Source organism: Cydia amplana, chromosome 17 (assembly GCF_948474715.1).
Source record: "Cydia amplana chromosome 17, ilCydAmpl1.1, whole genome shotgun sequence".
Lineage (NCBI taxonomy): Eukaryota > Metazoa > Arthropoda > Insecta > Lepidoptera > Tortricidae > Cydia > Cydia amplana.
This window is the reverse complement of record NC_086085.1, coordinates 5,494,373-5,519,857: the sequence shown is the minus strand read 5'-3', so window position 1 is coordinate 5,519,857 and position 25,485 is coordinate 5,494,373. Positions and strand designations below refer to the sequence as shown.

Below are 25,485 nucleotides of genomic sequence, written 5' to 3'. Positions count from 1 at the left end.
CCGGCTTCGCACGGGTTAACAAATTAAACCTTCCTCTTGAATCACTCTATCTATTAAAAAAAACCGCATCAAAATCCGTTGCGTAGTTTTAAAGATCTAAGCATACAGACAGACAGACAGACAGACAGCAGGAAGCGATTTTGTTTTATACTATGTAGTGATGACGACTATGCAAAAATTGTAAAATCTAGTCATTTCACAACCAAAGTTATGATTTGATCTTTGTGATTTTATAATTATATTTTAATAAGCTTGTTGAAAGAATGAGATAAATTGTCTATCTCTCTTGTATTTCTAAAATAATAAGTTTTTGGCAAAAATAACTACATACATATTATGCGAATTTTCAGCTTCATTGCAAGTAGGGAAGTGGGTCTTTAACTTGCAAGATTTGACCCGTATAAACATAGTTACATACATACATTGCAAATTAATAAAAAGCTTGTAATAAAAACAATCCAATCCAAACAAATCACATATAAATGTATTAACAATGAACTAATGCCGATACCAGGCCTGCACGACTCGCATGCGCTTCACCTTCCTTTGGAGTTGCAGCATCCCGTACAGGAGCGCCTCGGCCGTCGGCGGACACCCGGGCACGTAGATGTCCACCTGGAATTATTTGGTCATCACTACATAGTACATATAAAACAAAGGTGCTTCCCGCTGTCTGTCTGTCATGTATGCTTAGATCTTTAAAACTATGCGACGGATTTTGATGCGGCTTTTTAGGGTTCCGTAGCCAAATGGCAAAAAACGGAACCCTTATAGATTCGTCATGTCTGTCTGTCTGTCTGTCTGTCTGTCTGTCTGTCCGTCTGTCCGTCTGTCTGTCCGTCCGTATGTCACAGCCACTTTTCTCCGAAACTATAAGAACTATACTGTTGAAACTTGGTAAGTAGATGTATTCTGTGAACCGCATTAAGATTTTCACACAAAAATAGAAAAAAAAAACAATAAATTTTTGGGGTTCCCCATACTTCGAACTAAAACTCAAAAAAATTTTTTTCTACAAACCCATACGTGTGGGGTATCTATGGATAGGTCTTCAAAAATGATATTGAGGTTTCTAATATCATTTTTTTCTAAACTGAATAGTTTGCGCGAGAGACACTTCCAAAGTGGTAAAATGTGTGTCCCCCCCCCCCTGTAACTTCTAAAATAAGAGAATGATAAAACTAAAAAAAATATATGATGTACATTACCATGTAAACTTCCACCGAAAATTGGTTTGAACGAGATCTAGTAAGTAGTTTTTTTTATACGTCATAAATCGCCTAAATACGGAACCCTTCATGGGCGAGTCCGACTCGCACTTGGCCGCTTTTTTAATAGAGTGATTCAAGAGAAAGGTTTATGTATAATTTGTTAACGCGTGCGAAGCCGGGGCAGGTCGCTAGTTATAGACATAGAAGAAAGAAGAAATACATTTAATAGCGTCTAAAAAATACAAATAAATAGAACACGAAATAGACGGAGGCTAATAAAGACCTCCGACTTTAAATAAGTTGAAAGTCGTCAAAGCGAATTGTCAAGTAAAACTAGGTACCTAATTCTAAAATTTATCAAAGTATTTCAAGGGCCTAAGACAAAATTTCATTTAAAGTTCGTATTTAAGTTCATCAGAGGACTCATAAAACTAACTTCCTACTGGGTCTCGTAGCTTGCTTAAGATTACTAGATTTATTACAAGCGTACTTGCAATAAATCTTACAATCCAAACCGCTGATGATATATACATTTTCAGAAGCATGTGAATGGAGTTTATAGAGCAAAAAGCTTTATAAGCCGAGCTTAAATAAAATTGTTGCCAAACCAAAATTGCGCTTTTAGTGTAGGTACGAGTATGTAGGTAATATCGATAGTGTTTTTTTGAGAAGCCACCGTAGGCACAGGCATTATGCCATAGGTCTTGCGCAGAATGGGAGTCACCGTGCCAGCAACTATTATGATTTCAGATTGTCACGCATTAAAGACCACTTACTGGTACAATCCTGTCACAGCCTCGCACAGTGCTGTACGTGTAGTGGTAGTACCCGCCACCGTTGGCACAGCTGCCCATGGACACCACCCAGCGCGGCTCGGGCATCATGTCATACGTCTTGCGCAGGATGGGAGCCATCTTGTTGGTCACCGTGCCAGCGACTATTATGACGTCGGTTTGTCGCGGCGTTCCGCGGAACACCATTCCGTAGCGGTCCATGTCGTATCTGAAAATTAAACATCATTACGTGCTCCTCATAGCAATCGCCCCCTACAATTGCGCGTCGTCGATGTTGAACTTTGAAAGTTTTATTCGTTCGGAATTCACTTAGTTTGGTGGAGCAAGCATCATCAGGACCACCTTGCTTCTTGCGAGTAACAACACTACATGCATACCTAATAATCTTCTGTATGTAATTTACTGTAAGGTTTCATTTGCAGTAGGGCTGCTCTGAACTTGAGGGAAATGAAAGCCCGTAGGACGTTACGTACCCTAGCCTATCACTTATGCAGCAATGGCCCTGAAAAGGGTTAATTAAATAACGTTCTCGAAACAATAATTCTCACACTAGCCGGCTAAAATATACTCAAACACCGAGCAACCTTTCAAATGACATTTACTGACCTATCCTAACCTTTACCGATTATTGGAACTGCCACACGCTTGAAAAGTCTCCAAACAATAATGAGATTCTATTGATTAAGCCCCGAGTTGCTTGATTAAGTAATTTTCAGGCGTCAAGTTAGACTGTGTTAGAATTTGAATAGGTATTGGATTTGGTGCCTTTGAAAAATGTATTGTGCCTTTAATTGATACATTTAACTCTTGAAAATTAAATTACATCTAACAAATAAATGTTTGATAGATATTTTAGTTCTACATTTTATGATAAAGCTGTAAATTATTCGCAAATAAGTAGGTCTAAATATAGTTTGTCTAAATTCGCTCAAGGAAAAGGATGTCAAACTTATTGGACTTTGAGATAGACCCGAAATAGATACCTAATTAATACCTATCTTCTAAAACCAGATGAAAATACTAAAATCTCAAATTTATGTAGATAAATGTGTGAATTGGTTGAAAGTTGCACGCCCCTCAACCGATAAGGTCAGCAAAGCAGATAATCGTGATAGCAAAATTATACGCCGCGATTACCGAGGGTAGTACTTAATTATGCAACAGGTAAACGAGACCCGGGGCTCCGATTACGAGATAATGATCACTTGTATCCGTTACACATGCTTCTACAAACCGACGTAACGTGTATTAAACATATATGAACCGTAAGATTTAACCTGACCTTTGTTAGGCCTTATTTCGTTGCAGTAAGGATCACTCATGCTCAGTTAATAATAATAGTGGCATTTTGCAGCATTTTGTTCCTTAGGTTAGTATGGGCAAGGCAGTGCTGAAGGGCGATGATCATTCCTCATCTCAGGTGATATTAGGTACTCGTATCAACTGTTGCTAGGTATTTGTCCGTTAAGTACCTACTTGAGCTGGTTAGTCATATATGTCCATAGTGATGCTTTTGCACTTTCTATCTTCTTCTTCGCCTAACATAAGAAATAACTATGTCATGTCTATGACATAATAAATAATGAGACTTATGTGTTGTAGAACATTTTTTTTATGTAAAATGTAACTGTGTAAGATTACAATTGTAAAGTCAATGCTTTCAAAGTCAACTATCAATCTTCTCGATGTCTTATCATTGATATAAGTTTAACATGATATTGATATTATTTACTCTAACCTATCTTAAACAGTTGTGTTTTATTGACAAATGTTTAGTTAATATTTATAATTCAGAAAGACAAGCAGTGTTTTAAACAAGATAGCTTCAAATAAGGCAATTCATCAGACATTTACTGTCTCAATATGCCGCTAATTAACCCTGATTCAATGTATTACGTGTGACAAGTCACTTGCTATAATCGAATCTCGACAAATTGCTCTTCAAGTTCTGAGAATTCACCCGTGAGTCACTCTTAAATCACTGAGTGTGCGACGTTAATGTGGCAAAAACTTAATTCTTAGAAGTCTTAGGAACTCTATACTGATTATTACCAAGGCTCAACTCCCGTTAACGATGTAAAGGCTGTGCTGTATGTGTACATATAAGAAGATTCCTTAGAAAATGATGTCGTATTTAGTTGTACATATAATTGGATTTGAAAAGCAAATTCTGCAAAAATACTTAAATACTGCTACTACGGCTCTGTTATCCTGTATCATTTCGAAAACCCAGCAAGGGAGGCATAAGACCCTTGGATGACTAGCTAAGTGAAAAAAGCTAGTGCCGCAAATTCCATAATACAAAGCTCAGAATGCTAGGTCGAAGGTCAGAAGTCAGAGCAACCCTTTCCATCCCCAGTCCATCCCAGTTGAGGATGGCATCCTGGCTAAACTGATGCTAATGTACGTAACACAAAGTTATATACCTAGGTGCGGCGTAATGCATCATCTCCAAGGCGCAGCAGGCGAGGCCGAAGGTCAGAGGCCAAAGGGACCCTTTGCGGCCCCAGTTGAGGATGTCGTCCGCTCGAGCCACTACCCATTCCATCTTAGACTGAAACAAACAACATTTATTGTTTCCGGATTGCCCAATGGACCTATTTGAAACACAGCTATCTAATATACTGTAAAGTATCCATAAACAAGTAAACTGCTTCGCGTTCGAGCCCATTCACAGACCATGCAAGTGCATACACCTCAGTGCTCGTGCATCGAATACTAAGCCGTGACTCACCGCGCAAACATCCCGCGGCTAATATACTCTATTAGCTTCGGGTAATCACGGCCTTGCTTTGTTGACGAATTGGATACTTTGGACTAACACAGAAACCTATTGAGACGTTTTTATAATAGCTCATCGTTTGAGTTGGGATTGTGTTTCTCAGCATATTCATTGTTTTACCATTTTCAAAGCCATGAAGGGAAGCAATTCCAATTCCTCTCTGTTGATAGTCATATCGATACGACACCTCATTCTTTATCATATAGTCCACAGTCCATATTTTGTATCTTCTACCCCTTAACAGCTGTCCACTGTGCCGGTTTAACTATTGCGTACCAAAATTGTAATAATAGATAGATAGATAGATCATTTATTGATAAAAATATAAAAAGATTTACATGTCATTTTCTTTTATCCTATAAGTACTATACATTATTATTAATTAGGTACACTGGTAATATCACAAATTACAATCCCACCATAAACATTTCATGTAAAATGTTGCCAAGACGAAACCATAAGGCTCGCACTGACAAAAAGTTATCAGATCTCTTGTACAGCCAAGCTTCTAACTCTACAAGCCCTGACTTCACAAACTCTACACCTTAGTCAAAATATGTGGCTTGGCCGTTTCGCTACTGTCACATGGACGTAAGGTGAAAAATGTATACATTATTAATTATTTTTTACAATACAATAGTTCTTGGAGTAACCAAACGGCCAAGCCACATATATTTTGACTAATGTGTAGAGTTTGTGAAGTTAGGGCTTGTAGAGTTAGAAGCTTGGCTGTACAAGAGATCTGATAACTTTTTGTCAGTGCGAGCCTTATGGTTTCGTCTTGGCAACATTTTACATGAAATGTTTTTGGTGGGATTTCACTTCTTTTTGTAAGTTGCTTCCATCCCCTAATTTAAAGGGTTGCGCATGTGATTTAAATACTTACTATTAAGAATCCTGAAATACGTACCTGGTGGCATCTTTTATACAATTTGCTTTTTACTGATTCCCCATACAAACTTCAACCCTCTTTTTCCCCTAACGCCCTTTTCCACCCCCTTTTCACCCTTACGGGATGATTTTGGGGTTGAAAACTATTCTATGCCATTTCCCATTACAAAAACTATCTATACATACCAAATTTCAACTAAATCGGTTCAGCGGTTATTGATTTCCCATACAAAAGTCCAACCCCCTTTTAACCCCCTTAGGGGCAAAAAATTTCAAGTTTTTGAATTTTTTTGTTGTTTGTGTACTAATACTATCTTACATACCAAAGCGCTGGTGGCTTAGCGGTAACAGCGTGCGACTTGCAATCCGGAGGTCGCAGGTTCGAACCCTGGATCGTACCAATGAGTTTTTCGGAACTTATGTACGAAATATCATTTGATATTTACCAGTCGCTTTTCGGTGAAGGAAAACATCGTGAGGAAACCGGACTAATCCCAATGCGGGCCTAGTTTACCCTCTTGGTTGGAAGGTCAGATGGCAGTCGCTTTCGTAAAAACTAGTGCCCACGCCAATTACTGGGATTAGTTGCCAAGCGGACCCCAGGCTCCCATGAGCCGTGGCAAAATGCCGGGACAACGCGAGGAAGATGATGACTATCTTACATACCAAATTTCAGCGTTCTAGGACTTCAGGAAGTACCCTAGAGGTTTTGATGATCAACAGTGAGTGAGTGAGTCAGTGACGAAATCGGGGTTTTTTAGATATGAATAAAATCTAAAGTATAAGAGCTATGCAATTGAATTTTTTTATGTTTAATAAGTCCACTATTGACATCATATCCCGAGAATTTTGTTTATCTGGTATAATCCAAACCCAAGTTATGAGGGTTAAAAAAAACGACGAAGCGCTTCGAGAAAAGGTAGGTAGTGCCCTTGCGCTTCGCTTTGCTCGTCTTGGCGGGGGCACTACCGTGCCCCCAGATAACATGCAATGCGGGTGTTTCCACTACTTAAAATAGGTAATTTATTTAATAATTGTGTAGATGGGTCAGTGACTTGTAGCAGTTAACGAATTCGTCAATACTGTAGCACGCCATGTCCAACAATATCTGCTTTAGTTTTTTCTCGAATATCGAGTCAGAAGTAGCTTTTAACTGTTCGTCTAGAGTATTGTAAAGTTTTATGCCTACTATGTGTAAGGATTTTTTAGACTTTGCTAGACTTCTCGGGGGCACGTATAGGAGGTTGCGTCTACGCGTTACAGTCTGGAGTTTTTGGTGATTAGAGGGGATCCACTCGAGATTGCGTCGTATGTACTTGCATGCTTCGAGTACGTATACAGAAGGTAACGTGAGAATTTTCAGCTGCTTAAACAACTCCTTGGCATGGTAGTCTGAGGGTTTTTTAGCCATTACACGGATTGCACGTTTTAAGGATAGAATAGGATAAGTACTCAGGGAATCCCTCTCATAGGCGTTTTTTTTTTAATTAAAAGTTTCTCCAGATTTAGTTAACCCGTTCTGTACTTTAATGTGGTGTTTACAAGTCATTCTGTTCCTGTTTATCTATCCACAGGGCGCGTACGAACCGATAAACACACCTATTCAGCGTCGAGAGACGCTTTCCAGATTTGTTAAGACACCTATAAAACGATCGTAAAAGTTTATTTTGCGGAAATCTGGGATCTGGAAATGTTCTTTTGATGGAGATTGTGCGGATGTTATTCTTCGTATATTGTCTAACTTCTAAGTACTTAAGTATTCGATTTTGTCCAGTATTTGTGCTGCTAACTGAAACATTGCCCCACGGACTCTGTCAATACATTTCGGCTACAATTAGGTACTAGATAAAATCGAATACCCACTAGATGTTATGCGTGCTGGTGGTGCTGGTAGTTTGATTCCGAAGATTCTATTACAAGGGTGAAATAGGGTACATTCTACTTCTAAATAGATAGATGACCCATTGTGGAAAACGCTTAAACCTGCCATAAAAATGTACGTTTAGTTATTTTAAATACCATTAAACCAGGGTTTTAAAAGTGATAAGAAAAAGCTGATTCACCCAGAATTATTTTTTGTTTGTGCATCGATCTTTATATCCATGATAATACTGAAACTAATACACATTTTCTGTTGTTCACAGGTATGCCAAGACGCACTACAAATCATAGTAAAAGGCCAAAAGTCAGCAGTTTCTCTGACAACCGGCGTAGGTATCACGATCTCACAGAAAATTCCAGTAGCAGTTATTGACCCGGAGCCTTCGGTTTGTAAGTCGCACACCCTTTATCCCTTTAGGCCTCCAACGCTTCCTATACGTATAGGTATAGCTACACTGCTATGACACCAAATCGGAAATTTGACCTATCTGCCTCACCAACCTTACCTCGAGTCAAGTCACGTCTGATAAGACATAAAGTTGACATTTCTTTTAAATAAAACTGAGATAGTCGTTGGCCGTGGGGAGTTGTTAATCTCAGCTAGCGAAACAACTTTAGGGCGGTTTCAGACTAGCGTTTTATACTCGCCTATAATCTCGTTTTTGAAAGCGCCTGCAGGCTATACACGATTTTTGCCATATGTAGCGAAATGTATCGCGCTTCTAAGCGCGTATTCCGAAACGACCGTATACGCGTATAAAAAAGACGCATATGTGAAATCGCCGTTAGAATTTACTTTGAGAAAACACGACTAAATCTATTCATTCAACGCTAAAAAGTGTCCCGTCACCAGGGAATAGCTATACTCGTGAACATTTGTCTAAACAGCCCATAAAACCCGAGCCATTTCCTCATTTTATTTGAAATATATATACGGTATATACTTTGAGACGTCATATACTCGTATTAGAATGATTTTATAATAATAAGAAACACTCTATAATACGTCGGTTCCTCTCTCTGCGGCCTTAACCACAGATAGGTTACCTAAAATTAAAGACAGACGGGTAGTCTATCGCGGGCGAGATACTGTCGCGCCACTCTTGTGCTAGGCTCAGTGCAGCTTGGCCCCTGCCTCGTTGCTGGCGGCACCCTGGGTAAGATTTTCAAATGAATAAAGAAACCGTCTGAAAGGATTCCACCTTAATTCGGTGACAATTCTTCAAGAGAGCGGTGTATCTGCCATTGTTTTATGTAATCTCTACAACTATTTCCCTTATCGCGTATACTCATTTTGCAGGGATAACGCCATTCCGCGGTAATTGGGTCCCGCTGCGGCAAAGCCTATTCCCACCTTATTATATCTTCTATCTATCCCACTCTTTCACGTTAAACACTTGTAAGAAAGGGACGATATCTGAAGATATATATATCTCGTAGTATGTTGGGAATAAGCCTCGGGATTCGATATTTGCGGGTTGGAAAGTTTTTATGTTAGGTAGATAAATTAAAATCGGAGGTGAAAATAAGTACCGCATAATAATAAAAGCAAATCCACCAGGTACTCTTGATGATTGAAATAGATTGCAGATGTAGATGATGGCCTCTTTATACTTATTTTTCTATAGAGGTTTCTAAAGAGTAAAGATAGTTATTTGTTTTACTACGGACTAAGTTGTTGTTTTCATGCTACCCGCTTGCAAGTGAAAGCTTCCAAAATTGAACCACGAGTGTAGCGAGAGGTTCGAAAACTGGAATTTTTAGCGTTGCGAGGGTTTCAAGGCAGGAGGGTTAAACAAACTTTGCTACCGAGTAAAATACAAAATTTATCACGACATAAACGTGACGAAAATACTAACTCTAAAACAAAAATCGAATCCAAAAGAAAACGACAATCAACTTAGTACATTAAGTACTCAAGTCAGTAAGAACCTGTAATCCAAATCAAATCAAAGGCTTTACGTCGTAATAATAGGCTCCCAATCAAAAACCTTTAACCGCCCAACGAACCGAACTTACACGTGTAGAGTTCACAGGTCACGCGAAATTAAACCTTAACGTCCATATCATCAAGACTTAATGAGAGTTTTCGTTTTATCCCATCGACATCGCCAATTTTGAAGGGTTCCTACTGAATCCTGATCGAACCCATCATTCCCTGAACCCTTAATTACTTCGCTTATCCCGGATTATTCCAATTCCATGATTACTAATCAAGATCAGGGATTTTTAGGGTTCCGTAGCCAAATGGCAAAAAACGGAACCCTTATGGATTCGTCATGTCTGTCTGTCTGTCTGTCCGTCTGTCTGTCCGTCCGTATGTCACAGCCACTTTTTTCCGAAACTATAAGAACTATACTGTTGAAACTTGGTAAGTAGATGTATTCTGTGAACCGCATTAAGATTTTCACACAAAAATAGAAAAAAAACAATAAATTTTTGGGGTTCCCCATACTTAGAACTGAAACTCAAAAAATTTTTTTCATCAAACCCATACGTGTGGGGTATTTATGGATAGGTCTTCAAAAATGATATTGAGGTTTCTAATATCATTTTTTTCTAAACTGAATAGTTTGCGCGAGAGACACTTCCAAAGTGGTAAAATGTGTGTCCCCCCCCCCCTGTAACTTCTAAAATAAGAGAATAATATAACTAAAAAAAAATATGATGTACATTACCATGGAAACTTCCACCGAAAATTGGTTTGAACGAGATCTAGTAAGTAGTTTTTTTAATACGTCATAAATCCCCTAAATACGGAACCCTTCATGGGCGAGTCCGACTCGCACTTGGCCGCTTTTCTTTTAAATATTTTATGTTCCATGCATACGGGAGAGATGGCGTGATGACCTCGACGCTTTTCGCAAACCGTGATGAGTGGCGGAAGAAAGGAGGTCTTTGCCCAGCAGTGGCATAGGCTATTTAAAAAAAAAGGTTCCATTGTTCACTTCGTTCCTTTTACTATAGCAGCACTGACTGTAGCAGCAGAAGTTGCTAAGCGGGCCAGTTGTTCAAAACGATCTTGACGCGACTTTATTGTTAAGAGAATGAGAGCGTGTCAAGGTAATTTTGAACACCTCGCACGCCTAGCAACTTCTGCTGCTGACTGTACAAAAATTACACGGTTATAACTTACTAAATAAATACACAACCCTTAGTTTATTTTTTAATGATAACGTTATTAAACGGGGTAAAAGAAATACCGGGGCAAGAGGAATCTACTTGCAGGGAATCTAAAATAAAGTATGTTTCGTCTCTGGTCCTTGGTTCATTACAAGTGTGACTTCACTTCATCCTATTATAAAGCTACGTACAGTTTTCGTGTCGCTAAGGTCATATTCTGTTTATTTTTCTCGGTTTTCAAAATTACAATCAGAAGTAGTTAATAGAGAAGTTTATAGATATTTCTTATATGACTTATATCATATCTGTAGGTATCTATAGCTGATATATTTATATGAAGCTCTCAAAATGGTATTTGTTAAGAGAATATGGTGTAAGCCAATTAAAGCGCCTTTTCACGTAATTTCTGCTGTTAACTCTAGATAAAATTACAATTACTTGTATTATATATACCTATTATAAGTCAACAAACCCTCAGCAAATACATTGCTAGATATCCATGAAGAAATGAGACGGCTAAATTGCGTAGCATATTGTGTTTACACGTCAATATTTGCCTCGCTACTTTGTCCTTAGCCGAGAATTTCTCCGAGAAAATTATATCCCAAAGGATCGCTTTACTTGGCTAAAGGCAAGCGTGCTTAAAGTGGGTAAAGTACGCGAAGCCACACGTTTTGGCACTTTGTCGCTTTAACTCGATACGTGCATTTGCCAAAACCACCTACAAGTTTTAAGTTTATTTGTGTAGTCAAGTACAACATATGGGTGCAGTCCTTCCTTACTGTTGGTCTACAATATTCGCAATTATGACATAATAATAAGACCTCAAAGCTATTGTCTTGTTTATCACTACCTAATAGATGTAGATGGATTATTTATCTTTCTAATACTATGAACCTAAGCCATATATACATATCATATCTCCATACGATCTATCTATACTTTTGGAAGTTTTGGATAAGAACGGGATAACTAATTGAAAAAACCTTTTCTAGGAACTCATTTCCTGAACGATCTTGAAGAAGACTGATTTTAAATGGACACCCGCCTTTACAATGGATCCTCTTCCATTGGATAACTAAGTTATCCTTTCGAGAACAAATCTCAATAATTCAATTTATATTATCCATTCAGAAATTTAAATTTTATTAAAACCATAAATCTCTGAACGCAATTTTCGCGCACAAATTGAGGCGCCATCTTGGTTAAAAAACGTTAATTCAGAGCAGGATTGCTGAATTCAGCATTTTAATTCTCGGAATACTTCTCTTTCCTTTGAATAAATGTATTTGCGGCAAAGAGTACAATGTGAAGAGTTTTGACAGCTGATTATATTTGTGTAGATGTAAAAGAAAGGAATTCTGTGGTACCGCTCAGTGTTATGTATGTGTTTCCAAACCTTTCTACGTTTATATTATAGGTATAGATGTATTGAATAGTTTCTACTCTAGAAAAGAATGTTGATCATAATTATGTCTGTAGGGACTGTTTTAGCATTAAGTTATATAGTATGTCTGTGCGGAAAGAGAAGTGTCGTGAAATATATGGGATCCAATACATTCTAAGACTCTTCTCTTTCCGCACAGACTCTAAGCATATGGTTTTGGCTCGTTTTACGATTTTTAAACTAAGATGCACAATATTTAATATGCCTTAGAAATGTCCTACCAAAAACTTTGGCTACTAACTAGTTTTTAGGTAGCATCCATAACAAACACATGAATAAAACATCAATAATTTTATTAACCAAATGTAGGCTTGATATTCAGTCATAATTACCTGCCCGGGCTCATGAAAAGGCGAGTATCTTCGCGGCTCTCCCTTTTTAAAAGTCCTGTTGGCATGTAGTGGGACAGGGGGACACGTCTTAGCACTGGCCTGCCTCGCTGGCACCAAACTCGCCTCCCCGAGGCACCGAGGTGCTAGGTCATCATCACCCAAAACAAGCTTCCAACTCTTCAGCTGATTCCTGAAATTTTACATAGCTTTATTAATTTTTTCTCTCCCATTAAGTACCGCAGGCTTTTATCGTGGAAACTGATCAAGATTTTTAATAAGTTTGCCCTCTTTGTCGAAGGCGATTGTTATCCGTAAAGATGGGAATACAAAAGATCCTTTGTGCGAGGGAAAGTATTGAATTTCGCCCGAATACTGTTACCGTTAACTGTATATAAATATGAGGTTAACGATAACAATGACTCGAAGTTCTTTGTAGCATGTATAATGTCTTAAAGATGTTATTTGGTATCTAGAAAAAGGACAGCCTATACATATTCCCCAGTTGGGTAAATACACTGTCTATCAGATTTTTCTAGGAACTTGCTTGTTTGAAAATCAAAGCTTACGAGCTAAAGTTCGATGTGTGTTTATTATTTCGGAGTTCGCAGTGTAAATCGTTTATTTACTAAATATTTACCCAACTCCAGCGATTACAAAAATAAATAATGTCTGAAAATTTATGTAGTGCAATCTAAGGAATTCGAACCAAATATAAAATAAACGAACCTGGCCCACACATCTCTTAACGAATGTCCACCGATGCGTAACATTGCACTATTTATAAATAATAAACGAATATTATACAAACGTTGAATTCCACACCGCCCACACGACAACCTGACAAGCCTGACACGCCGTCAGTTGACAAACGTCACTCGTTCGGTATTCGAACATCGTTCCAGAGTTGTTCCACAGAGACATTCATTTTATGTTCGCCAAACTTTTGATAGAAACGTCAACTGAAAAGGTTAGTTACTTCCGCAAAATCGTATTTGTTTCATATTGACAACCCAAAAGCAACTTTAAAGTAGGTGAAATAGAGTTTTTTAAAACAAGCGAAAGTGGATTATGATATGAGGTTTTAAAGAGCTAAGCGATTTAGTGGGTCGTGATTGAATAACTAGAAAAACGTGTCAGAAATGAAGATGAGTTAATAAAACACTTGGAGCATGTTTATGATAATTCACTTTGCCGTATTTCATGCGCAGAATCTTACCTTAGTATCCAATAATAAAGGAGATATATACCCTTACTCTTTCTTCGTAGAGCCGTGTTTACGCAGCGTAAATGGCGAAGTGAGTTGATAGCAGAACTTATATAAAGGTAGGTATATCTTGATTAGCGTGGCTGTGGTATATATTGTATAGTGTAGGTATATCTTGATTAGCAATTCTGTGAACGAGCTACTAGATAGAGTCCGTGCGGAAAGAGAAGAGTCGTAGATTGTATTGGGCCCCATACATTCCACGACTCTTCTCTTTCCACACAGACTCTATCTAATAGCTCGCTCACAGAATTGCATTCCTCAGATTCCCTCCATTCCTTTTTTTTATAAATATGTACGTAAGATATAAAAACATAATGTAGGTTCATATAACGTACATCTTTTTCTTTCAAGTAGTGACGAAAAGTGACATTGCCTATATCATGTCTTAATTAAGTTGATAATCGCGTCCATCAGAAACCTGCTGGCGCGACAAGTAACACTAAAATAATTGTTACTGCTGTTGTACAAGTTTTAGCACTAGATCCCTAAGATACGATGAAGTTTTCTATTGTACTTAATTTAGAAAGCTCCTATAGATAGATTACTTGAACGTAAGTTTTATTGAAGCTCATCCAAGCGGAGAAGTGATTAATGGACGTCTTAATACACTTCCACTTAATTATGTTCAAGTTGAAGTTCCACATCATTGAGTGCTTTTCAATCTCCTCCCACGCATTCCTCGAGGAAGACAAATGATAGAGGATAATCTATTTTTACCATTTACTCATATGGGAAAATTCCATTATTTATTTCTGCTCTTTAACCACAAGGCTTCATAAAATATGTGCCGTTTTCTACCAAACCCCCTTTAGGTTGCCTTTAGTGCGATATTGCCATATAGACTTTGACCACTAACTTTGCACAGACTTGGCAATAATAATGCATACATATCCCTATAAGTTCCATATTTGACTTAGCACTTGGCATGAAAACTTAGCGTGGGACAACTCTATTCAATTAAAAATTCACCTCATTAACAACTGATAATGCGGTAGATACAGTGGACGTCAAAGTTCGTGGTCGTTCAAAGTGTTAATCACTCTCAAATCTGGTCAGTTTTCACAATTGTATCGTTTGGAATATTAAGCTATAAATACTTAAGCTCATTTATATATTCGTTCTCATTTGTTTTCGTAAGCAAAACGTCTTTACTTAGAACCATATTCAAAGCATTCTGATTACTCACCGGTTTCCGGAATAACTACCTTTGTACGCGATTTACGCGCGAATCTGAAAGGGTCATTGTATATTCGGTATATTCCTGGGAAATCTTAAATAAAGGATTACTAACCTGTGTTAGGATATAAGAACGTATATTTATGGCTCTTTGCAGAGTATTGTGTTCAACTGGGTAGTTCATAGGCACAGTCTTACCTTTACTTAAACAGTCTAAACTCTCGCGTTTTGTGCACATGTTCCTGAAACGGATGTAACGCGATATTTTTTTTTTCCTTATCCGACGTTTTAGCTGGGTTGCACCAGCTGTGGTCACGGATGCTGGTTGCTGCGCTGCCCCAGACCTGCTGGGTTGACTACAAGATGACCGACCGGCTCTTTCTTATCTCTGAATGCAGCCAACTTAGTCGTTAATATTTTGGCTAGGCTTGGCTCACTTGCCAATTCTCTGTTATCTTTTCAATAACATTAAATTATACTCCTTCATACATAAAAAGTTTGTAAATGAACGTTTCCTGTAAGTCGGTGTCGCGCACAGCGCGATTCGCCATATAAAAGTCGGTATGTATCAAAACTAGTAATGTCAGTCTATATTTTGATGTGTGGTAACACCACTTGTTCTGACTAACTTTTGCTTGATGGTACTGTGAATAAGATGGCGGGAAAGGAGTGCCGCGTACACGAGGTAATGAGCGGAGATCGTGGTAGTAAGATCAGTTAGGAGCCACGAGCTTCTAGGAGGCCCAATGCCCCATCAGAAACACATCAGGTGAGTGTTTGCTTTGCCATATTATTATGTCGACATAAACGTGCATCATAAGGTGGAAAGATGAGGAGACGGTTATAGCATATCGTTCTTTCCGTTAGTAGTAGTCCAATCTTGCAGTGCACTGCACACTTGGTAGTCAAGGAAATTGGACATGTATTTGAGGTGTGTCCGGGAACACACGGGCACGGTCGACTGAGTTGGAGCAACCGTGGCGAGACTATGGGGAAGGTGGAGGTCTCCGGGGGGGCATAGCCCCCCCGTCCGGCTAAGTGACAAATGTGCAAATCTGATAAGAGTCACCAGGGATATGGCCCTGTATAGACCGGAGCAAGTCGACCGATGCCCAACTGGAGGTGCATAGCCATTAAGTAGTATGTGGGTTAGCAACCACACAGAGCTTAAACGAGATGGAAGGGCACCAAGTAAAACTGAATCATTCATGTGAGTGATACAACCACATGAGAGAGGCAAGTCCTCATTTTATCTGTATACACATAATTAAGTAGAGTGGAAGTTGGTCGACTCATCTTTCCATTCTAATGATATAAATGTGTAATTTATATATATTCATGCCGTCCATATGTATATGTGAACCCAGCAATTAGTATTTCATACATATATTGTACAGGAGGGACGACATTTTGGTGGAGATGCTGGGATAACTATATAAATGAGCCGGATAAGCGAGGCTTATTTTTATCAAAATTATTTATTTTATCATGATTTGCTGTTGCAATCATGTTATATAGTGTTTAATAATAAAGAAATTAATCTGAGTACCATTTATTTTAGTAGTAAGGAAAATATGTATATTTGTATTTTGAAATTATACTAGTTCATAAGTCCTTTTATACTGAGTGATTGTCAGTCTCTAAAAGGGGAGAACTGAAAGGCACACAGTTCAAGAGTAAAAGGATAATTGCGTGGTTTGGAAGTGCGTAGAAAGTTTGAAAAAATTGCAACTGCAAATAAAAAAAAAAAAAAAAATATAGCACAAGTGTATGTAAAGCTTAAACTAGGATTAATTTTAGTAGAATATCGTGTAAAGTGCACTTAAATGAAATAATAACTTAAACCATTCATTCGTTTCATCCGATTGTCTATGGTGCTAGTGCGTCCCAAGTAATCGATTCTAACCGATTCGTTTGAAGTGAGCGATACTTGAAACTAATATAATGTTTTAGGTGATATTAATACAAAGGTAAATATTAAACAAGTTTTAATCTTGTTTTAGTTTGCATAAATATGTAAACGATAAATATTTGTTCTTGGTTTTACAAATTGAACGAATAGTCAAAATCGGTATTATGTAATCTCAGCGTGACAGCACTACTATGGAATTTTCTTCTCGGTTTGCCGCCTTTTCGTTTGTTGTCAAATGCCAAACTTGTCATGAAAATTTTGCTGTCTGGTGGTCGAGTATTTTTAAATGGGAAATAACTTTAATTAGAATTATCCATTCTAATTGGATTAGTGTTTTGCGAGTATATTTCGGTGTGACAGTGAATAGTTGTTGATAGGATACAACGATTAATGGGAAATATATCACGGATCAAGGTAAATATGCCTCATGTTCTACGTTCATAGTACCGACGCGTTGCAATATTTCGGCGGTGCCAAGAAGTAAAATCCTTTGTTATTTGTTAATTTCAGTTCGTAGAGGATAAAACACGGAGTCAGGGGTTTCGTGTGAAGCATTGAATACATTGTACCTATTCACAATGGAAGATATCTTGGCTAACATGGTCCAAATGCGACAAAATAAATTGAAAACGTACATCGAAAACATTCAGTCTAACGACGCCGGTGATCTCATAATTGGAAGTGGGTCCGGTACGATAAGACAGTTACAGAATCTAATTAGCAAACTACAAAATGAAATACGGCACTATACGACTACCTCGTCGAACCCGGAAGCTACTGTAGTTAACCAGGCTATGGAGATTCAACTCCAGGCGGAGGATTTAATCGTGAATATAGAGACATCCATGGCAGTTGTGGCTGATCAGCATAATACAACAACGGAACGACAAATGAATATCAAACTTCCAAAACTGCAACTACCTAAGTTTGATGGTGATCAGCTACGGTGGTCAGAATTTTGGGATCGGTTTGTGTCCAATGTAGACAACCAGCCCATGGCCGAGGCTGATAAACTTAATTATTTGTTAAGTAGTCTGGAGGGCAAGGCAATGGAAGCTGTAGCGGGCATCAGTATAACAAATCACAATTATGCCATTGCCGTGGAGGCTCTCAAGTCGAGGTATGGGTCGAACGATGCTCTGATAGATGTCCACTACACTGCGCTTACCAACTTGGGTCGAGCAGAATATTCGGCTTCCAGTTGTAGGCATACTTTAGACCAGATTGAGCGGCATCTGCGGGTCCTGGAAAAGTTAGGTGAAGACACAGCAGGAAACCACCTACGGGCAAACATACTTGCCAAATTTCCAGAAGAAGTTTTACACCAATATCACCTTATGCCTCAACATTCAACGGATAATTCAACCTCGACAGTCAGACGGGTTTTACTGGACATTGTTATGGCTATGGAGAAAGCCCAGACCCAACCAATTCCAAAAGGACTGGACACGAAACAAGTCATCACTACTGAAGTTCTCCAAACTAGATCTGATCCAGTACAAAATGACTCAAAATACAGACCAAGAAGAAACTTAAAAAGGAAAGCAGAAAATCCCGTTAAAGATAACATTCCTCCAAAAAGGAAGACCCGGTTACCTTGCATTTTCTGCAAGCTCCAAAATCATAATAGTGTGGATTGCAGGAGGTACAGTGACAATGAATCTAGAAAAAAGCAACTGTCTGGTAGATGTCACAAGTGTCTGAAACGGAACCATAATACAGATCAATGCCATAGAAAAATAAAATGCTACCGATGTGGTGATGGACACCTCCAGCTTTTGTGTCCAAAGCCAAAAGGTAAGGAAGATTTGCCTGTCAGTTGGCAAACAATGGTAAAGTGCTATATAGCAAATATAAATAAATACAATTTTTTACAGACAGCAGTGGCACAAATCAGCAACCCCAACAACAACAAAACAAGCAAACATAAGTGCAGACTTGTATTGGACTGTGGCTCACAGAGGAGTTACATAACTGTACGGGCTGCTTCCAAACTACAGCTATTACCGGATAATGAAGACCGACTCTTAGTGTTCACGTTTGGAGAAACTATTCCAAAGGAAATGCCGAGCCCTTCAGTGGAAGTTGTGTTAGAAACCAAGCGTGGCACCAAAAAACAAGTAAGAGTAAATATCGTTCCACATATTACTGAGAAGTTACCGATAGCTAAATTTGATCACTCAAGGGTTGATCTAGCGGCCGATGACGATTCTATTGGTGAAAATGTGAACCTCTTAATAGGGAACGATTATTATGAAGGTTTCAGACGTCAGGAGAAGATACAACTTAAGGATAACCTGTATTTGATCGATACTGACTTTGGTTGGCTGTATTCTGGAGATGAAAACCGTAAACGCACTACCCCAGAAAATATTCTAACTGTGACTACTTACTGCCACTGTCATAGTTCAAGCTGCCCTTATTTTACCGAACCGGACTTACCGCTCAGGAACATTGATATTAAATTTCTATGGTCTCTTGAGTGTATTGGCATAAATGACTCTCCAAAAGCCGCTAGACAAGAGGAAGCTGTAAAACATTTCAATGACACCATACAATACAACAATGGACGTTATGAAGTAACGTGGCCATGGATTGAATATCCACCTCAGCTTCCTGTAAATTTCGGCATGGCGTTAGGAAGACTAAAGAGCTTGGTCAATAGATTGGATTCAGCAACGCTGCAAGAATATGATGATATTCTGAAGGAGCAACTAAACGGAAATGTCATTGAAATAGTTGAACCACATAGGAATGACACCGAACACCCTGTGCACTACCTTGCTCATCACATTGTAAAAAATGAAGGAAAACGCGGGAGGATTGTGTACGATGCTTCAATGAGAAGCATGGACAAGAAAAGCCTGAACGAATGTCTGTATAGTGGGCCCTCCATGCTTGAGGATCTCACGGCCCTTCTTCTGAAGTTTAGGACAAAGAAAATAGCAATCGTCGCCGATGTAGAAAAGGCATTCTTGCAGGTAGGACTTCAAGAGAAGGACCGTGATGTGACAAGATTTCTGTGGGCTAAAGACATCACAAAGGACCTAACGGGAGACAATCTGTTATATCTTCGATTTTGCCGAGTCCCGTTTGGCATAATTTCAAGTCCGTTTCTCCTGACAGCGACTATTAGATATCACATGTCACAGACAGATGGAAACTTACTGAAGGATATAGCTAACAATTGTTATGTAGACAATCTAGTAACTGGAGCGAACTCTGTGAAAGAAGCGCAAGAAATTTATGAAAAGACGAGAGAAACCTTTGGGCAAATATCTATGAATATAAGAGATTGGTTATCAAATAATAAGGAATTTCTTGATCTTGTGCCTTCAGAGCAGCAAGCAAAACATGAAAATACAGTAAAAATTCTTGGATTGTCGTGGAACGTGAAAAGGGACACCGTGAAATTAAGAATTACTGATCAACACTTTGACAAAGATGCACCAGTCAACACTAAGAGGAAGGTACTTCGTACTTTAGCCCGGATCTACGATCCATGTGGTTTCATTTGCCCATTAACCTTACCATTGAAGGTGTTGTTTCGGAGCATCTGTGATCAAAAACATAAATGGGACACCAACCTACCGGATGACTTGGTGCAGTCCATGCAGGAAATATTGAACGTAATAAAAACAGCAGTAAATCTGGAATTGCCGAGATGTGTAACAAATGTCAATCCAGAGCTAGAGACAACATACCAGTTACATGGGTTTTCTGATGCCTCAAAGGCTGGATATGCTGCTGTTATTTATCTAACAACAAGAAGCAACCAAGGCACATCAATCTCATTCTTAATGGGAAAGTCTAGGATAGCCAAAGGTGAAGACACAAGTGAACTTCATATCCCGAAATTAGAGCTACTGGGTTTGCTCATAGCAAGTAGACTCTTGAAATATGTGAGAGAGAACCTATCTCTTCCAATAAGCAAGGAAATGTTGTGGACCGATAGTTTGGTCGTACATGGATGGATGCGGTCAGATAAATTGTTACCGCCCTTTGTATCAAACAGAGTAGAAGAGATCAGAAAAAACCAAATGGGAGCAGAGTTGTACTATATCAACACTAAAATGAACCCAGCTGATGTTGCCACAAGGCCTGACAGATGGAGTCAATCCAAGGAACTTTGGTTTAATGGTCCCACATTCTTAAAAGAGGATGAGACAATGTGGCCTACAGATAGATACTATATGAACCATATGACAGTCCTTTCTGTTGCGGAGGGCCTGGACCAGAGTGGACACAGTAGCATACCGGAAACCGGAAACTGATGATGGTCCAGGAAATGAGCCAAGAACTGTTGAAGCAAATGATAACCAACAGATGGAAATTGAAGACCAAATCGACCAGTTGACAAACAATAATTTAAGTGACGACATTCCAGAGATTTACTCAGTACAGGACACACCACCTTCACTGAACTCGGCAGCTAGTACTATAGCAGAAATAAAGAAACTGCAAAAACTTCATTTCGCCAATGAGATTGCAGGAAAGGTAACACATCTGACTAGAAATCTTGGACTGTTTCTAGATGTGGATGGCGTACTGAGATGTCAGGGACGAATGGTCAACACCACATGGAATTATGATATGAAACATCCTATATTGCTTCCCAGAGACTGTGAATTCACAAAAAGGATAATCAAGGAAACTCATGAAAGCAATTATCATGTTGGCACTACACATACTCTTAGTCTCATTAGAGAGAAGTACTGGATTCCACAAGGTAAACGTCAGGTGGAACGAGTGATCTCGAGATGTCAGCGGTGTGTCAAACACGGCGGTGGCCCTTATCGTCTGCCAACTGCGCCTGATCTACCTACTGAAAGAGTGAACTATAGCACACCATTCACGTACTGTGGAGTAGATTATTTTGGACCTCTTTATGTGAACACCCCAACTGGCAAACAGAAAAGGTGGGTTGCCCTATTCACTTGTTTAGCTGTTCGAGCCATTCATCTTGAGATTGTTAACAACTTGACTGCAGAAGAATGTCTCCTGGCACTCAGAAGATTTGCTGCTACTAGAAACACACCACAAAGACTGTATTCAGACAATGCCACATGTTTCAAACTAACATCTGAAGTTGTTAGTAAGCCATATTGCATTGAAAAGGGAATTGAATGGAGGTTTATACCTCAGCTGGCTCCGTGGCATGGTGGATTCTATGAACGACTGATAGGTGTAGTGAAGCATTCTCTAAAGCGCACTCTCGAAAAGCACCTTCTCGGAGACAGCAAGCTGTTAACTGTGTTAAAAGAAGTAGAAGCTGTAGTCAACTCAAGACCACTTACTAAAATTGGAACCGAAGTGATCCACATATTAAGACCAGCCGATTTCCTAAGCCTGGGGAAATGCTTAACTTTGACTCCAGCAATGAACAGTGTTTGTACGGTAGACAGTTCCAAACTTCAAGTTAACCTAATAGAAAGCTGGAAGAAGGGTCTGATAATCCTAGAGGAATTTAAGAAAATATTCATGGCACAGTACCTGACGAGTCTGAGGGAGAGATACCAAAACTCTCGTAAACAACCAAGAATTGTCTCTGATTGCGAACCTAAACTAGGAGACATCGTTCAAATAAAATCAGATCTTAAAAACCGCGAGTTATGGAAAGTCGGGAAGATAGCAGAGCTCATAAGGAGTGCAGATGGTAAACATAGGGTCGCTAAAGTTAAAGTTGGAGACTCCATAATGACTCGGTCTGTAGGTCATCTCTACCCGCTAGAGACTGAAACAGATGACTCTCCACAAACTGGAGCGACTGAGGAGGAACAAACTGCACCACCTCTAGACACGCCAATTGAGTATTTGGATCTGGATGCTGCCCCGAGCGCAAGCGATAGCATACAGCCACCACAAACCAATCCAGTACCTGAGAATCATGACGAGGTAGTCGCTGCTGAGGAAGTAATGAATGTGCAAGAATCTATGATGGATACTGAGACATCAAGATCTGAGGAAGTTACTTCCAACCCTGACAGTATCCTGCCGGGAACTAGAACTAAGAGGGACGCTGCTATTCGAGCCAGAGAGAAAATCCTGGAGTGGACGCGTCACCTGCTCACACTACTGCAATAAGACTCCTTTTTTGCCTGTGGAGTGTCGCGCACAGCGCGATTCGCCATATAAAAGTCGGTATGTATCAAAACTAGTAATGTCAGTCTATATTTTGATGTGTGGTAACACCACTTGTTCTGACTAACTTTTGCTTGATGGTACTGTGAATAAGATGGCGGGAAAGGAGTGCCGCGTACACGAGGTAATGAGCGGAGATCGTGGTAGTAAGATCAGTTAGGAGCCACGAGCTTCTAGGAGGCCCAATGCCCCATCAGAAACACATCAGGTGAGTGTTTGCTTTGCCATATTATTATGTCGACATAAACGTGCATCATAAGGTGGAAAGATGAGGAGACGGTTATAGCATATCGTTCTTTCCGTTAGTAGTAGTCCAATCTTGCAGTGCACTGCACACTTGGTAGTCAAGGAAATTGGACATGTATTTGAGGTGTGTCCGGGAACACACGGGCACGGTCGACTGAGTTGGAGCAACCGTGGCGAGACTATGGGGAAGGTGGAGGTCTCCGGGGGGGCATAGCCCCCCCGTCCGGCTAAGTGACAAATGTGCAAATCTGATAAGAGTCACCAGGGATATGGCCCTGTATAGACCGGAGCAAGTCGACCGATGCCCAACTGGAGGTGCATAGCCATTAAGTAGTATGTGGGTTAGCAACCACACAGAGCTTAAACGAGATGGAAGGGCACCAAGTAAAACTGAATCATTCATGTGAGTGATACAACCACATGAGAGAGGCAAGTCCTCATTTTATCTGTATACACATAATTAAGTAGAGTGGAATAAAGTTGGTCGACTCATCTTTCCATTCTAATGATATAAATGTGTAATTTATATATATTCATGCCGTCCATATGTATATGTGAACCCAGCAATTAGTATTTCATACATATATTGTACAGGAGGGACGACAGTCGGCCCATTTCACAATGTACTTGCACATCTACAAATAGCAGTCATTAAATGACCGCAGCCGCGTATCAGAAATAGAGGGAACAGTATGAGTAACGGCACGGCGCGCGGCGCGAGCATCGAAGCCGCGACCTAACGCAACCGCTTAGGGATTATGTTAGTCATAGCTTATGAGAAATACTGACATAGAGATACTTCTCATCTTCATTTTTAGTGTTTACCACAAAAATACAGATGTGATGAGTTACCTCCTAAGGGATATCCTTTGTTTTACGACTGGGGGTTCTTCAAGAAGTAGGTATTCTGTATTCTTTAAGGTTCGGCAACGCATTAGTGGCTCCCCCGATGTTTCTTATGTTCATGGGCGAAGGTGACCGCTTCCCAACGAAATTTCAAGATTTGCCATCTGAAAATGGGGAAATTAGCCGAATCTGGGATTAACTAAACGTCACGATGTTTTTCTACATTATAGAGGTAGTGCTACAAACCAAATGAAATTCCGAACTAGTTCAGAGAAACTTATTGGCGCGAGTTAAGTTACATAGTTAGTTCTGGTTTAGAAGTCGTACGTCTAAGCTACTCTGCTTCTGTTTAACGTGAATCATGTGAGTCACATCATAAAAATGTAGCATCAGAGCCGCGACCTAACCTAACCGGTCTGAGGTTAATTCATACGAGAATTAAATATTTCAATGAATGAAGCACATATTAAAATTCGTTAACCGTTGACGTTTTATTTATTATTTAGTAGATAGACTTATTTTAAAGAACATTGTTCATTTCTGGATTATGATTTTTACGCGGGTAATATAAGAAGCTGTATCTCTAGTTCTCTGGTCATTTTAAATCACTTACAAATCCTTTCCTTAAACAAGATTAAAACACTCAAGTTTCCAAAATAATTCGTTTTTAAACCCAACGGGCGCATAAATTTTAATCAAGTCAAACTTTTTTTATCCGTAAAATGCCTTTGAAATTGTGAAAAGAATTGGATAGGTACTTATTCAAGTTTGCCTCGTTGATTATTCTGGACAAAGGGGAAGTTTCCAAAACAACTTGTTTCATAAAGTTTTTTTCGATTTCGGACTTTCTCTTGGCTACGCATGTCGCATGCTTATCAAGATTTTAGGAAATTCGGCACGAGTAAATCAAGTTGTATTTTCTCGCTTATCGCTGGTAATTTTAAAAGGAATGGACGGTAACGGACATGTAGGTACTAAGACATGATCGGTGTTGTTTCCTGCAGACCACTTCAGAAAGCAATTGTTCAGAATGGCTTTCGATAAGGAGAAACTACCAAACTTCTATAATAATTTTCGTTTATCCTTGTACATAATAGTTCCTTCACTTAGATACTGATAGATTAGAGCTGTTAAATGTATCAGGACTAGGGTTGCCAGACCGAATGAGTCTAATATGGGGAGAAAGAGTCAATTTTTCGGGACTTTGGGAGAAACAAAAAAAAAACAAATTAAAGGAAATATACTAAAACACCAACATTCAACATTAGGACATTGAAATTTGAAACAAATTTTGTAGGAATGAATTTCCACAAATTCAACTCTTAAAGGAGTGAATACAGGATTGCAAGATTTTTAACTACTTAATAAAGTCGGGAGCGTAGGGTAGCTGAGTAAATACATATATTGTAATACCTAATTATTCAAATATCATGCTC

At 39.1% G+C, this 25,485-nt stretch overlaps 2 protein-coding genes across 6 annotated transcripts in view; one reads left to right on the top strand and one right to left on the bottom strand.

The window, feature by feature from the left end:
* Window positions 1-25,485, top strand: part of LOC134655687 (phosphofurin acidic cluster sorting protein 1) — a 177,068-nt gene that overhangs the window by 105,458 nt on the left and 46,125 nt on the right. The window lies entirely within an intron of this gene.
* On the bottom strand, window positions 456-13,373 carry LOC134655728 (NADH-quinone oxidoreductase subunit B 2-like). The gene is made up of 5 exons (XM_063511191.1): window positions 13,188-13,373; window positions 12,462-12,651; window positions 4,432-4,559; window positions 1,988-2,213; window positions 456-615 (listed from the first exon to the last, which is right to left on the bottom strand). Exons 1-5 carry the CDS (start codon window positions 13,229-13,231, stop codon window positions 499-501), a joined length of 705 nt encoding a protein of 234 aa, XP_063367261.1. The 5' UTR covers window positions 13,232-13,373; the 3' UTR covers window positions 456-498.

Bases quoted from the DNA above. Each gene is read 5' to 3' on its own strand.
- LOC134655728 (XM_063511191.1), bottom strand. From the start codon at position 13,231: ATGTTACGCATCGGTGGACATTCGTTAAGAGATGTGTGGGCCAG. The intron at 12,652-13,187 runs GTTCGTTTATTT...GTAAAATTTCAG, and splicing joins TTAAGAGATGTGTGGGCCAG to GAATCAGCTGAAGAGTTGGA. The intron at 4,560-12,461 runs GTAATTATGACT...TGTTTGTTTCAG, and splicing joins CTTTTCATGAGCCCGGGCAG to TCTAAGATGGAATGGGTAGT.